Consider the following 15732-nt stretch of genomic DNA (forward strand, 5'->3'; position numbering starts at 1 on the left):
CTTTTTGCAAAGTTAGAACTGTACTTGAGCATGCTGTTGAGTAATTTTTTTAACCTTACGCCACTAGATATTGAACTACAGCCAGTTGTGATGTTAGATGGTTTGATGGATCTACATGTACTTCTCGACTTTGATACCTTCTCAAATTCAACACAATTTTTTTATTTAACTTTCTTCAATGGGCTCTGATTCCTCAAAAATAAGATTAATAAATTTTAAATATTTTTCAAATGCGGTTCCTTTGCAGTTAAGATGTGATTGCGTTCTCTCACAGCACAAATTGAATCGTGTTTTCCCACAACGTAAAGTTCTAACCAAATGGCTCACTTTAGCTTCCAGATGCTCTAGCTCTGTATTGCACTCCGCTCTATGCAAAAGCGCAGCATATTGAAAAATCGACGGTAAATACACTTTATACTAAAACGAAAATTGTGAAAAATCAGCAGTTTTTCAGCGAGAAAAAAATCTTACAAAATTGTTCAATTTTTCATTAAGTGTTGAACATGCTCGGTATATTTCAAACGATTGTCAATATCAACTTAAAGGTTGTTACATAAAGTTTTTGTTCATTAGTGTCCTAATTGGTTTAGATAGGCTGAACAGTAGCTTCGTTACTCCTGTTACCTCTGCTGAAATTAACTTCCACTATTTTCTTATACAATTTACTGTCATGTGTTTATTATTCAATCAACCGACAACTTCGATTTGGCGTTCCTGATGTGTATACTTTTGTTCAATTCGTTCTGCAGAATCGTGTCATCGGCTAATAGTATAATGTCAAGACCATCGGAAAATTGGCTAATCTCATTTATACATAAAAAGAAAATTAGAGTCCCCAGAACAGTACCCTGTGCCACACCAACTCCAATAGTTATCCTTTTTGATATAGAAAGTAAAGGCAAAACTGTTATTTAAAGTTCCCTGATCACTAAAAAATTCGGAAGGTTTTTTCCAAACTGCGATTTTCATTTCAAAAATTTCAAGCTTCAGGCTTTTCGCTTTGCAAAAAACAAAAAAAAATAAGAATCAATCTTGAAAGTGCTGCATTGCGAAAATGTTGAAAAAGCAGAAGTGCTTTTAATTTTCAAATGAGAACGTAACCTCCAGTGCTGTAAAGAAGATACAAAATTTTCACATATGGCTTGTTGTGAATATTTTCTTACCGAGTTCTACAATTACTCCTTTTTTAGTTATTTTCATGAAGATTTACGATTGATTTCTGCTCGCAAAATTTAATTTTTTCAACGTTTATATTTTTTAGTTGCAGAATAACCTGTCACTAACTAACTTGCAGTTCATTACCCAGTTGATAAAAATACTTTGAGTTGTCATACTCTCAACTCAAAATTATTAACCAACGTACGTCTGCAGTTGAACAATTCATTTTGATTTCAAACTTATTTATAAACATAATTTGATTATTTACAAATTAATTATCAAAAAATTTTATAACAGTTGATTAAAAGGGGACAAAATTAGAACAAACTCCAGTTTACCAGAGGAAACAATTCATTACGCAATAAAATCTTTTACATCGAAAACAGGCTGAAACGTATCCATTGCGATCCAACGAATGAATGTTTTAAATGCTATAGTTACAGGGTTAAAAATAAATGATCCCGTTCTATTTTGTCATCTTTGTGACAGAAACTTTTACAGTTTGTCGGATAGAGCAGCGGCTATAAGATTCGACGTGATGGTGAAATGTTATTCATCTTTTACATCCGCCTATGAGGCTAACATAATTTAACAACAATTCATTGAACTGGATGTATCGATCGCTGTCAACGGAGCGCAAAATGTCACAACTGCAAAACTTCTATACTTAAAAAAACTTTTGTTGGGGAAATCGGATATGATTCCATTGGGATTCCCTATCTATTCTACGAATTGAATCGTGTTTCCCCACTCCGTAAATAACTCTAACCAAATTGTTTAAAATTCTAACCAAATCATTTATTGATAGGCTGAACAGTAGCTTAATTACTCCTGCTATCTCTCCTGAAAACAACTTCCACTGTTTTTGTTACATAGTAATGTCATGTATTTATTATTTAGCCGACCGACAACGTTGATTACGCGTTCGTGATCTTGTATACTTTTTTTCGTTCTGCAGAAGAATTGTGTCATCAGCAAAAAGTATATTGTCAAGATCATTAGAAAATTGGGTGATCTCATTTATATATAAAATGAAAAGTACAGGCCCCAGAATTCGTCTCTGTGTCACACCAACTCCGATAGTTTTCCTTGATCATAAAAAAATGCAAAAATGATCTGTATATGTCCCTGATCACTCAATAATTCCATGGGTTTTTTCCAAACTGCAATTTTCATTTCAAAACTTACAGAAGTCTCCGCTTTGAAGCTTCATGGTTTTTGCTCTGCAAAAAACAAAAAACAAAAAAAGATAAGAATCAATCTTGAAAGGGTTGCATTGCGAAAGTGTTGAAAAAACAGAAGTGCTTGGAAGTTTTAAATGCGAAGATATCCGCCAGCGTTGTTGAGCTGATACATGAATTTTCACATATTGTTTGTTGTATTTTTTTCTTACCGAGTTCTCTGAATATTCCTTTTCTAAGTTATCGTTGAGAAGATTTACGATCCTTTGCTCTTTGCAAAATTTAGCTTTTCCAACGTTTGTGGTTTTTAGTGGCAAAGTAACCTGTCACTAATTAACATGCAGTTCAATACTCAGTTGATAAACATAATTTGAGTTGTCATACTCTTAACTCAAAATTATTCACCAACGTCTGCAGGTGAGCCATTTTCATTTCAAACTTATTAGTAAACATAACTTAATTATTTACATATTTCTTATCAAAACAGTTTCATAACGATTGATTAAAAGGGGACAAATTTAGAACAAACTCGAGCTTGCCAGAGGAAATAATCCATTATGTTAAAAAACCCTTTACACTGACAACAGGCAGAAACCATTCTATTACCTTTCAGCGACTGTTTTTATGGTTATATTTACGCGGTTAAAAAATAATGATCCCTTTCTATTTTGACCTCTTTGTGACAGAAATTATTAAAGTTTGCCGGAGAGAGCAGCGGCCATAAGATTCGACGTGGTGATAAAATACTATTCATTTTTTACAGCCGCCTGTAAGGACTACATAGTTTAAGAACAACTGATTGAACTGGATGTATGGATCCCTATCAATGGAGCGCAAAATGTCTTAGCTGCCAAACTTCTAATTTTTTAAAAAGTTTTCTGGGAAATCTCGTATGATTCCATTGACATTCCCGATCTATTCTGTTTCGGCTGCTAATTTTTCAATTACACTCAGCTATTAATTGTATAATTATAATAATTGTATAATTATATGTTTTTATACAGCACGCTGCTTTGTAAAAAAAATCATGCGTGATGGGGGAGCAAAACGTTATATGCCCATTAAGTTGGGGGAGGCATTAGAGATATGAGATTGCTTTATTCAAGCAAGAGGGACTAATAAATGCTTGTTGATACCTAGTGTAATGGAAAAAATTAGATACATTTTCATTAGAATTGGTTTTTTCTCCTTTTCTACGCGCGATCCTAATTTGCTTCGGCAGTACGTGAAAATTTGTGTATCATTTTCCTGATGCGTGCGTAAATGCGCGGTTGGTTCTGTGAGGAGTATGCACGTGTCTGTTTGCGCGTGAGTGTGTGCGCGCGTGCGTTGGTGTGCTATGTGTATATGTGTCATTGTGTCATCCGTGAGTGGTTGTATCTCAAGGGTATCAGTGCCATAGTGTCCGTATATATATATATATATATATATATATATATATATATATATATATATATATATATATATATACATATATTTATATATACATACACATATTTATATATATATATGTGTATCTGAGTGCCTCTGTGTGAATATTTGTGTGTGAATATTTGTGTGTGCTTGTGTTTATATTTTTATGCTTTCGGGTGGGTGTCTTAATGTTTGTGGCACTGTCTCTTTTTTCGCAAACGTGGAACTTTCTGAGTCTAGGACAGAATGTTTTTAGAGCATACCGCGAACCTTATGGTCAGGTTGTCCCCTCAGGAGTTCCACCCTTGTCACTCGTTTCCGAATAGTCTTTTGTTTCCTCTATTACAGTGGACAAGCACCGAGACAGTCCCGAATTTGTTTAATGTTTAGAAAAACATCTTGTTTTGGCCCAGAGTCCGTTTTCCTAAAAGTTACGGGCAAGAGCTGTTCAAAAAATTAGACCAATCAAAAACTTTGCGACGGTGTTTTTGAACCTAATCTTTCTCACTCTCAGCCAACAGTTGTTTCTTTAAAAAATTTCTTCAATTGCTCAAAAGCTTGAAGCAAGTACTAATCGCTTTCAACCAAATACGCGGTTTGGTGAAACAGAGTAATGAACAAGCTGTGCTCGAAAAAGAACGTTGAAATGAAAGAATGAATTGCAACGCGCTTTGAACTTGTCGCCTAACTGGTATAACAAAGACACGCAGGCTTGAATAGAACGCATTTGAATTAAGAATTTAAGCAATGAACAAGGCGGCTCGTTAATGTGCGTTCGCACATGATGTTCCGACCCGAGCTCATCTACATTTTTGACTTAATTGTCAACCAAATGAAGAGATAACAAAAATAGATGTTTGAATTTAAAAAAATGCTACACTTTAAGTAAATTAAACACACTAAATTCTGCCTCGATGAAATAGCAATCATAGGTTTCATTCATGTGACATCAATAACTCATCACAATAAGTCGTATGGCAAAGAAAAATACATCAAAGACACGAAATTTTTGAGAAAACCCATAGTATCAAAGTCAAAAGATTCTACAGCTTTCAACGGAAGGCATTTAATACGCTAAATTATGCCTAGATGATGTGACCACTAGGATGTTTATCATTCAAAATTTATCAATTAGACATTACAACAAGTCATTGACTATGAAAACAACAACAAAAACAGGCAAAATCCAAAATTCGGTAGAAAACTGAGAGAAGAAAGTGTCGAAGCTATTTAAACCATAAGATGTTTTCTCTGAAAACTCTTTCAACGATCCATTGAACGTCTTCACAAAGCCAATGGGAGCTATCGATTTTAGGATAATATAATACGATTTCAAAAGGAACCAAAATTACTAAAAAAAATCAAAAAAATTATAAAAATTATGAAAACTCGTGCACCGAAATAAAAAAAACCAATAGTTAGAAGACAAAACCGCTAACTAGATAAATTGTTGCTGATGTAGAAAAAAAGCGGTTCTGTCATTACCGACACTGACTTACAATCCACGAAAATAAGCTTAAGATTGATTTATGTTCAAAAAAAAATAAAATAAATGTTTTTAAAGTCTTAACAGACATTAAACTCAAGAGCTTTCATAGGAAATCAATGAATACGCTCAGCTATGCCACGATGTGAATACAAGGATGTTTATGATGCCTATGTAATCAATAAGACATCACAATATGTCTTATGACTATGAAAAAAACAACAAATACAGGCAAAAACCAAAATTTCTTTAGAAAAATGGGAGAAGAAAGTGTTGAAGCCATTTAAACCATAATTTTTTCTCAGAAAGTTTTATCTATGATCCTTTGGACGTCTTCACTTAAGGAGGATGTAGCCATCAATATTAGGATGACGTGATAAGATTTCAAAATAAACCAATAAAACGAAATGTCCAAAAAATTTTTAAAAAAATTTGAAATCTTGTGGCCTTGAAGACGTATAACCAAAAGTTATTTGATAAAGCCGCCATTGAGATTAACTTATGTTGCAGTGGTATGAAGGAGTTCAATCCTGTCTTTACTGAGACAAACTTACAGTTCACAAAAATAGGTTTATGGTTTACTAATTTTAAAAAACTTTCGAAAATTTATTTTCAAAGTCTTAACAGCCATTAGCTGTCCACTCACAGCACTAGATAGGTTCACTTAATGCTCATTAGCAAATCTATTGCACCTTTAGTCGACAAGTTTATGCCATAGGTTTATAAAACTTTAGTAAAACCTCAAAAAATAAAAAAATAAATCAAAATTTCATTTGAAATTACGAAATTTGAGATACGAGTCCAAAAAAAAATGAGCGATCCCTTCGAAAGAAATTATTTGTTCATTGGGCTTCATTTGATCGTAAAGAGGTTTGTCATTAACGGAACTTCGATATTAAAAGTGTTTAGTAGTCTCTAGGTGACTTGAAAAAACAAAAAAATTGCAAAATTTTCTAAAAAAAGAGCTCCCAAACCTAATTCGAATTTTTTTTTATAAATTAAATTTCCCTCTAAGACTAGAACTAGTCTTTTTATCTCCTTTCGTCTATTAAAAACCTAAAATTGATTTACTTAGTGGCGTGAAATCTAGTTTTGAATTAAATTTTTCGTAGAAAAAACGTTAATTCGAACGAAAATTACGGTAAAAGTGAACAAAAGTGAACCAAATATCCAGTGTTCACATGAAACTTTGAACCTCGATAACTCCTCGAAAAAAACGAAATTCAAAAAAATCTTTTTAATTTCGAATTCTACGCTGGACGAGATTTTTAATGATACCACGCACATTTCTCTACGATGATTATATCGGTCGGCCAAAATTCACGGAACAAAAAAAACCCATTTGAGTATATAGTTCCTCCCCCCACAAGTGGGGTCGGAACAATAATGTTGAATGCACCACATTATCAACGAAAATGCTCAATTGTGTCTTAAAATTTCTTACATTTCGTATTTTGCGCCTGGTGGGAATCGGAATGGGACAAATTCAGGACAAACTCGAGCTTGCCAATAGAAGTAGTCGATTATATTAAAACAATGCGTTTACATAGACAACAACCCGGGTCGAGGTTTGGTCCAAAAATAATGTAAGATTAGCGGTGAATAGCGGTGAAAAAAAACTTTTTTCACCGCAAAGCGCCCGCATCTTTTAGCGTTGAATGCGGTGAATTTTTGCAATTTTTATCCGTGAAAAATTTTTTTTCACCGCATTAACCGGATTTCTTACAAAAAAGAAACTGCCGTAACAGGGGTTCGAACCTCTCACCTACTGCATTTCAAAAATTTCTTAGTCCACTGCATCATCTGTCAATTAATTCACTGATATTTCAAGTGAATGATAAGCATCGAAATTAGTGCGGTGACTATTTGTAAGACTTGCGATTATAGCGGTGAAAATTTTTTTTTCACCCCATTCTGCTGGTAGCGCTGAAATTTTTTTCACCGCATTCTGCTGATAGCGCTGAAACATTTTCTTTTTCACCGCTTAAGCGTTGAAAAAGAATTTTCACCGCTTAAAAGTTTTTTTTCATCGCATTGAACGCAAATCTTACACTTTTATTCAAATTCACCTCAAATCTTAAATCTTTTAGCGATTTTAAGCGGTGACACCTCGACCCGGGGCGCATTCTGCTGGTAGCGGTGAAATTTTTTTTCACCGCATTCTGCTGGTAGCGGTGAAAAATTTTCTTTCACTGCTTAAGCGGTGAAAAAAAGTTTTTCAACGCATAATTTTTTTTCACCGCATTCATCGCATTGAGCGCAAATCTTACACTTTTACTAAAATTCACCGCAAATCTTACATCTTTTAGCAATTTTTAGCGGTGACACCTCGACCCGGGAAGCTATGAACAAAACTAACGTCAAAACTATTGAGTTTGAGCAAATGTTTTAAATTGTTATGTTTATGGGATTAAAATTCAATGGTCCCGGAAACGGCTGGAAAGAGCAGCGGCGCTAAGATTCGACGTACTGGTATAATACTATTCACATTTTACATCTACCTGAAAGGATGGCATAATTCAACCACAGCTGATTGATTTGGAGGCATCAATTTTTTATCAACAGAGCGCAAAAGGTTACAGTTGCAAATTTTCTTTAAAAAATTTTTTTTCTACGAAATTTGCTATGGTTCCAATAAGATTCAAAATCTATTCCAAAGCGGGTTTTCTCAAAACTGAAAAGTAGCCTTTATTTGGTTTCGTCTAATATAAACTAGATTTACGGACAATTTCACAGCGGACCCATACCGCATGCCAACTTTCTTTGCCTTTATCGAGAAATTGTACTTTTCCGTGGTCATCCCTTCTTTCCTAGTGATTTTGAGGGCAAGAGTCAGATTGTAATGCTAAGAGGGAAGGGCCCGTACCCCGCCGATTCTATGAGACTATCGAAGCTTGCGCGTGTGACCACTGGGATTTGCCTTGCATTTACTTAACATGGGGCGCCAAATGGTGTTACCTTGAGGTAATTTAAAAACAAAAATCTCTTTGATTTATTTCCGTATATCAAAAGTTAGCTCAAAAGACTTCAGTAATTGATGCAAAAGTTGCGATCACTTCTATGTTTTTCTATGCATGATTTAAACAGAAAAATACCGCTAGATAAACAAACACGAATCTCTTAACTGTGTTATCTTTTTACTGAAACATACAAAAATATATTTTATAAAATCCAGGAAATGTTGCTGGATCTCTGTTTAAGTAATTGCAGATTCAGTTGAATTTCAGGTGTACACATACTTGAAGCGCACTTGAACTGCGGTTCAGGTATTTTTGACCTGACTTTCAATTGTTGTTTCCTTAAAAAGCAGTTTTGGCTGAGTTATACATTGCGTCGATCGATTTTTGAACTTTGTTTTTGTTGAAACATAAATGTTTTTCCAATGATATTTAAAGGTTCGGTGCCTTCGTTTTGATTTTGTACGTCAGTCAGAACTCATTCAACTCTGGAGGATTGTAATCAATTCTTTCTTCATTTTTCTTTGGACAACACTCATATAGGCCTGGCTCTATATGGCACTGCTGTGGTACAAACACGACTAGCCATTTCTTTTAGATGCATACCGCTTAGGAAGATCATGAGGCCTAACGATTATTTGGGCATAAATTTCTTTTTCTCGCTTCCTGGGAATGCGATTACTTTGGTTTGATTTAACACTGATCGTCGGCCGTGTTACTCTTTCCCCCTCTGAAATTGATGACTTTTTTTGCATTCAACTAAGAGACTTAGAAGAGAAAATTAGAAGCCTGAATGCAAGGAACTCTGTTGATAGAACACTTCCGAATAAGATAAGGAGATCAATAACACTGTTTTAATTGATGCTTGAAATTTCTTGTAAAACTCAGGTAGAATTCATGTAGCTGCAGGTTTTGTTCAGATGAGAACAAATTACCTGAACTTATTTTAGAGTGTAGAGGACGCAAGGATGTTCGAGAAAGAAAAAGAAAACATCAACTGTAATAGATAGACACTAATTTGACTGCGCACACGGCTGAATAATGATACAGGTGAGCTTGACACAAATTCCCGAATTTTAATAGTGCTTTTACAACATGAGCCATCGTCTATGTAATATGAGCTCATTTCCTTTTGAAAAAGAACGCTCACCAATCGCTCCTTGGTCTACCAGTTTCTTGACACTCTGGTAGGCGGGGAAGAATCTGGACCAGAATCCCTCCATGAAGAATAGCCTCTTCTCTTCTGCAAGTCTCACCAGCTCTGTCGTCTCTTCTAGCTTCATTGTCAATGGCTTCTCACACAACACGTGTTTATTGTGCTCAAGGAACATCTGGTCAAAATTAAAAACAAAGCTTTGATTGGACATCTTTTAGAAATGAAATAGAATTACACTGGAAGTGTTTTAAGAAAGCTATAGAGTATGCCTGAGAATTAAAACAAAGCTGAATGAATCTCAAATGACCCATAAATTTGTTAACTTTTGGTTCTAAAAATTTAGGTATTAAGAAAATGAGCAAGACCGCTCAATTTTTTTTTGAAGCTTGCCACAAATTAAAGAGTACTTTTGCTGTCATAGTTTGAAAATTCACTGAAATTAATTAAATCGTCATTATAAAAGGTCAATTAAATCCCATATTGAGGCCAAGTATTCATAATCATTACCGATCCAGACACTTGATGGGTATGATTGAACGGATCCAGACAACGTAGTGCGAGAAAATAATTTTTTATGAGAGTTTATTGTGTTCAATTTCATTGGTGCGGTCTCTCTTGATCTTGTTTAAATCTGTGTATGATCAGGCTTTGACTCGTTTCAATTTTGACAAAATTTGGGTTTCATGAAACTGGCGTTTTTGCCACGTTTCAGTATTGTTCTGGCAACAATCTGTTCCTAGACGAGCAAAGCTCTAAAAAGCTGTTACAAACTTATTAAAAAAGACATTTATGAATCGTTTTTTGAAAAAGATGGCGTCTGTACGTTATTCCTCTTAATTTATCGTCAAATTTTATGCTGCCAAACATCAGTTAATATTAACCTTTGTCTCGCTCATTATGGGTGATGATCAGACATTCATAAACTTGTTATAAGTTATGTTTCACTCATGATCAAAATTACGCCAGTTGTATCAACGTTTCTCATTCTGTAAATTTAAATGCATTCTACCCCCTCGCTTGTTCATTACGATTGCAGAGTGACAGATTTCGATTGAGAAACTCTGCTATTGTTAAGTTAAGCCTAAAATTTACTGAGCTATTTCTTTGAACGAGCTTACTTACCCGTTGCAATTCAAATGAAAATAAGATTCGATTTCTCCTGGAGTACGGGACAAGACACTTTTAGTATGCAGGAATTTTGATGCCTTAAATTAAAGATTAAAGATTTAATTGAAAGATTTTGATGCTTTAAATTAAAATTCAAGGATACGCACGCCAATAATCAAAAGTTTACAGCTATTCAATCACTTTTGACTTAATTATGGACAGAAAATAATATACTCCAGAAAAGATATCATCATTGGTATTTAATTAAGTATATTATTAAATGGAAAACCCACAAAAAATATTTTGTAAATGTAAAAAAGCTAATTGACTTTATTAACAAGCCCACAATAAATTGCCTTAGCGGGTTCTTACCTAAATCTAATACTTAAAATGTTTTTGTATCTTTCACTAGCCGATTATGGACCATTTTCCCAAAAAATGGAAAATTTTCAAACCCATAGTAATAGCAATGACTTTGTTGATCTTCAAGCTAGCTTTTAAAAAAATAAGAGAAGACCCTTGTACTTGCGTGCAAATAAAATTGCTATTTGAAAGATGATGTCCAGTTTCATGAGAAGCTGTAACTCAAATTTGGAAAATTTTTCTTGTTCATATCTCAACTCCGTAGTCAAAACGTTGGCTGACGAGCTAGAACCTGAATCTGAGGAAGAACAACAATTTCTATGCATGAAACAGGTTTTAGCTGCCCATTTAAAAGTTAATAATGCGGATCATTACAGCTGATTATTGCTAATGAACCACAAACAGATAGTTTACAGCAGCAATTCTAATTTTTGGCACTATGGAGTTCAATTTAAAATCACAATGATGGCCACAACCTTTTGTCATAGTAGACTTGTTTAGCTTTCAATGTTCAAAGTCTTGATCAGTGTATCTGCTTTGTTAAATGACTGTTCTCTTTCAATAGTTTTGTGGTCAAAATTAAATTGGAAAAATTCTTCAATTGCGTTTTTTTACCATCACGGCTGTCCTGTAGGCAGTTTTTTAATATCGAAGCGATTTTTCAAGTGTTTTTCGAAACTTATAGCATTAATAAAGCTTGCCAACTGCAGATTGAATTTACTCAGGGTGCAACTCAGACTGCCCCTGAAGTCATTTTGGAATATGTTAAATGACAGATTTCGTAAAATAGCTAGTTGTGGGGCGCCTCTGGTACATTCAAGCCAGTCTAAATTTCTAACATTATTTCGTTGCTGCCAGCCAGTGATATAAAATGTTATTAGTTTTCAAGCATGCATATCGAAACGCATTCTATGCTCCCGGACCCTAGTGTCAGAGTAAATCAGTACATAACCATTAAAATTATATGGTAGATGGAAGAATCAGTACTGATTCATGGTGGCTGCAGGGATCTCGATTTTTCATTATGATCAGTTCAGTTGAACTTTGTATTTTTTCCTGAAACTACCATAAACTTTCGGATTTTGTTTTTCATAATGCTCATTATAAGATCAGAAAGTGCAGCAAAATTTTAATTAAATCGGAAGGAATCTTGCTGCAGTGGAGTGCAGTATTAGAGCCAGGGCACCGGAAACAAAAATCAAAATAAGAATCCAAGACCCAACCAATCGGAACCAGAGGCACGAAGAGTCAGTAAATAGCAAAACATTTACGAAAAACGAGAGAAAACCTGTTAATATTTGAAATAATTTTTATTAACCACTATTTTGGCGAATGGCCTATTGAATTGTTTACCGAGCAATGAGAGGTCTTCGCCCGTAACACAGTATTAGTAGCTTCAGTTTTTCTAAATCTTATGTATTATCTAAATCTAGGTCTGATGGATTGTTTTCATGCTAATCAGCACCAAATTAATAGAAACATTTCATTATGTTCATGGTATACGCAGATTTAGAGTTCATTATGTTAAGAGATAGTTCAGAAATTTACTCTAAATTTTCAAACCCATAGTGATAGCAATGACTTTGTTGATCTTCAAGCTAGCTTTTAAAAAAATAGGAGAAGACCCTTGTACTTGCGTGCAAATAAAATTGCTATTTGAAAGATGATGTCCAGTTTCATGAGAAGCTGTAACTCAAATTTGGAAAATTTTTCTTGTTCATATCTCAACTCCGTAGTCAAAACGTTGGCTGACGAGCTAGAACCTGAATCTGAGGACGAACAACAATTTCTATGCATGAAACAGGTTTTAGCTGCCCATTTAAAAGTTAATAATGCGGATCATTACAGCTGATTATTGCTAATGAACCACAAACAGATAGTTTACAGCAGCAATTCTAATTTTTGGCACTATGGAGTTCAATTTAAAATCACAATGATGGCCACAACCTTTTGTCATAGTAGACTTGTTTAGCTTTCAATGTTCAAAGTCTTGATCAGTGTATCTGCTTTGTTAAATGACTGTTCTCTTTCAATAGTTTTGTGGTCAAAATTAAATTGGAAAAATTTTTCAATTGCGTTTTTTTACCATCACGGCTGTCCTGTAGGCAGTTTTTTAATATCGAAGCGATTTTTCAAGTGTTTTTCGAAACTTATAGCATTAATAAAGCTTGCCAACTGCAGATTGAAATTACTCAGGGTGCAACTCAGACTGCCCCTGAAGTCATTTTGGAATATGTTAAATGACAGATTTCGTAAAATAGCTAGTTGTGGGGCGCCTCTAGTACATTCAAGCCAGTCTAAATTTCTAACAACATTTCGTTGCTGCCAGCCAGTGATATAAAATGTTATTAGTTTTCAAGCATGCATATCGAAACGCATTCTATGCTCCCGGACCCTAGTGTCAGAGTAAATCAGTACATAACCATTAAAATTATATGGTAGATGGAAGAATCAGTACTGATTCATGATGGCTGCAGGGATCTCGATTTTTCATTATGATCAGTTCAGTTGAACTTTCTATTTTTTCCTGAAACTACCATAAACTTTCGGATTTTGTTTTTCATAATGCTCATTATAAGATCAGAAAGTGCAGCAAAATTTTAATTAAATCGGAAGGAATCTTGCTGCAGTGGAGTGCAGTATTAGAGCCAGGGCACCGGAAACAAGAATCAAAATAAGAATCCAAGACCCAACCAATCGGAACCAGAGGCACGAAGAGTCAGTAAATAGCAAAACATTTACGAAAAACGAGAGAAAACCTGTTAATATTTGAAATAATTTTAATTAACCACTATTTTGGCGAATGGCCTATTGAATTATTTACCGAGCAATGAGAGGTCTTCGCCCGTAACACAGTATTAGTAGCTTCAGTTTTTCTAAATCTTATGTATTATCTAAATCTAGGTCTGATGGATTGTTTTCATGCTAATCAGCACCAAATTAATAGAAACATTTCATTATGTTCATGGTATACGCAGATTTAGAGTTCATTATGTTAAGAGATAGTTCAGAAATTTACTCTAAATTTTGCCATGAAATGGCTAATCGGCGCCATTTTCCGATCTCTTTAGAATTTTCATGATTTAGTACTGAAATTTTTTGCGATCCGGGCTCATAAAGATCTCGTGAATCATTAAATCGTTAAATCAAGAACGCCTTCAATAAATCGATCAATGCAATTGCTACATTGTGTTTTCGTTTACTTTTTTATCTCTTTGTGAAAACAAGTCGTTTCACTGAAGTAAGCAATCATCGGCATTTAAAATTTTTTCTTATAACGTCCGGGATAAAAAAAGATGCGAGAAGACAAAGGAAAACGAAAAAGGTGGTCAAAAATGGATACCTTTGCCAACTCAAAATGTTGTGGATGGAGAGACGAGACATAAACAATTTCGACATCTTCATCTTCGGCTAACTGCTTATAGCTCCCGTAGGACTTTTCAAACTTGTGAGCTTGGCTGAACTCTTTAGCTTTCTCCGCATCCCTGGCAGCAACTGCAACTTTTCTGTGTTGAGGGACGGGCAAGTTATCCATAGCCAGGGAAAAGTCGTTTGCAATTTTCCCAGCACAGCAGAAACCCCATCTGAGTGGACTTGACATCGTTTGGGCTCTGGACAAAATAATACGCTAACTACTCTAGTGGGAACAGCATTTCAATCTTCGTGATAAAGGCATTCAAGATTTGATTATCGCAATCGTGAAAGATTCTAATATGAATTGAATTAAATTAATTAAAATTGATTTTTATTTTAATTAATCTAACCATTTATCTTGCAAAAAAACTCATTATTGCAAATAACTCATTATAAAAACTCAAGTTATTGCTGCATAAAATCTGTTCTACAATCTAGCAAATTCTTGATCTTACGGGAATAGATACTATAAGAATTTTGATGCGGTGGTGAGGCCTTAATTTTTTATAACAAAGGAAAGGCAATGTTCAAAATAATGTAAGGGTTAAGAAAGATAGATATGCTTCGCTGCTCCATGTTGAGATTTGGGACCGCGGAATGTGCTCACCCCTTACCCCTCAAACTACTTCCAGTTCATAGAGGGGAGGTAGAGGTGGGAGAGGCAGTGAACAGCTTTTATTGAGTTAAATTTACCTTAACTTTAGTGGGCGTTATATGAATTTATGAATTTGGATCAGGTTTGTACGGATAGGACTAACTTTAACTTGCAAGTAGAGTTCAACCGCAGTGATTTGATAGAGGTCAAAAGTTTTATGATAAGTTGCTTACTTTGTCAATGAATTCGAATTGGTTCCGATCTGATATCTGTTTGTTCTAAACTAAACTAAACTAAACTAAACTAAACTAAACTAAACTAAACTAAACTAAACTAAACTAAACTAAACTAAACTAAACTAATGTAAATGAAGTGAATCGGTGCTCAGATTTAAAATTTATGTCAAAATCTTTCATAGTTCAAAATATAGATGAAAATAAATTCGAAAATAAATTCATGGTTCCTTTGGTTTTAATAAAGATGTTCCACTAATTAAACATTAAAGGTTGGCAGATGAGAGGTAAATTTTTCCTCGTTTTATTGCAAAAGTGGAAAACCATTGCTATTAAATTCTGTGATGCTCTCTTTTACCAATTCCAAGAAGGAAACGGATCGAATTGAGACCACTTTTGTTATTGGTTTTGTGTCTTTTTATACAAAAGTAAACTTTTCGATTGATATGGTACAAACATAAATTTAAAATGTTTTTAACTACAACCTCTAGTATACAAAACCAACTGCAATTTAAAGCACTTCAACAGTTCGGTTAGCTACTCACAATAAATTTCGCGATAATAACCTCCAAGAGGTCTTTTTGTATTAAAAATTTTGCGACGCTCACAAAACCTTTGTCCACTGGAGTTTATTACAATAAATTTCAATGCATAGTTTTTTGTTTTTCA

General features: G+C 34.4%; 1 protein-coding gene across 3 annotated transcripts in view; it reads right to left on the reverse strand.

The window, feature by feature from the left end:
* The window catches only part of LOC142344197 (trans-1,2-dihydrobenzene-1,2-diol dehydrogenase-like), a 45253-nt gene extending 30140 nt beyond the window's left edge, over window positions 1-15113 (reverse strand). Inside the window, exons 1-3 of one of the 3 annotated variants that reach the window (XM_075395735.1) lie at window positions 15064-15113; window positions 14165-14432; window positions 9346-9526 (exon numbers count right to left, since the gene is read on the reverse strand). In XM_075395735.1, coding sequence (XP_075251850.1) covers window positions 9346-9526; window positions 14165-14422 — 439 coding nt within the window. In that variant the 5' untranslated portion in view covers window positions 14423-14432; window positions 15064-15113. Of the gene's footprint in view, window positions 1-9345; window positions 9527-14164; window positions 14433-14928 lie in introns of all 3 variants that reach the window. The other 2 variants (XM_075395734.1, XM_075395733.1) reach the window with 2 other exon arrangements.
* Between the last annotated feature and the right edge of the window lie 619 nt (window positions 15114-15732).

This window comes from Convolutriloba macropyga, chromosome 8 (genome assembly GCF_964194025.1).
Source record: "Convolutriloba macropyga chromosome 8, txConMacr16.3, whole genome shotgun sequence".
Taxonomy (NCBI): Eukaryota; Metazoa; Xenacoelomorpha; order Acoela; family Convolutidae; genus Convolutriloba; species Convolutriloba macropyga.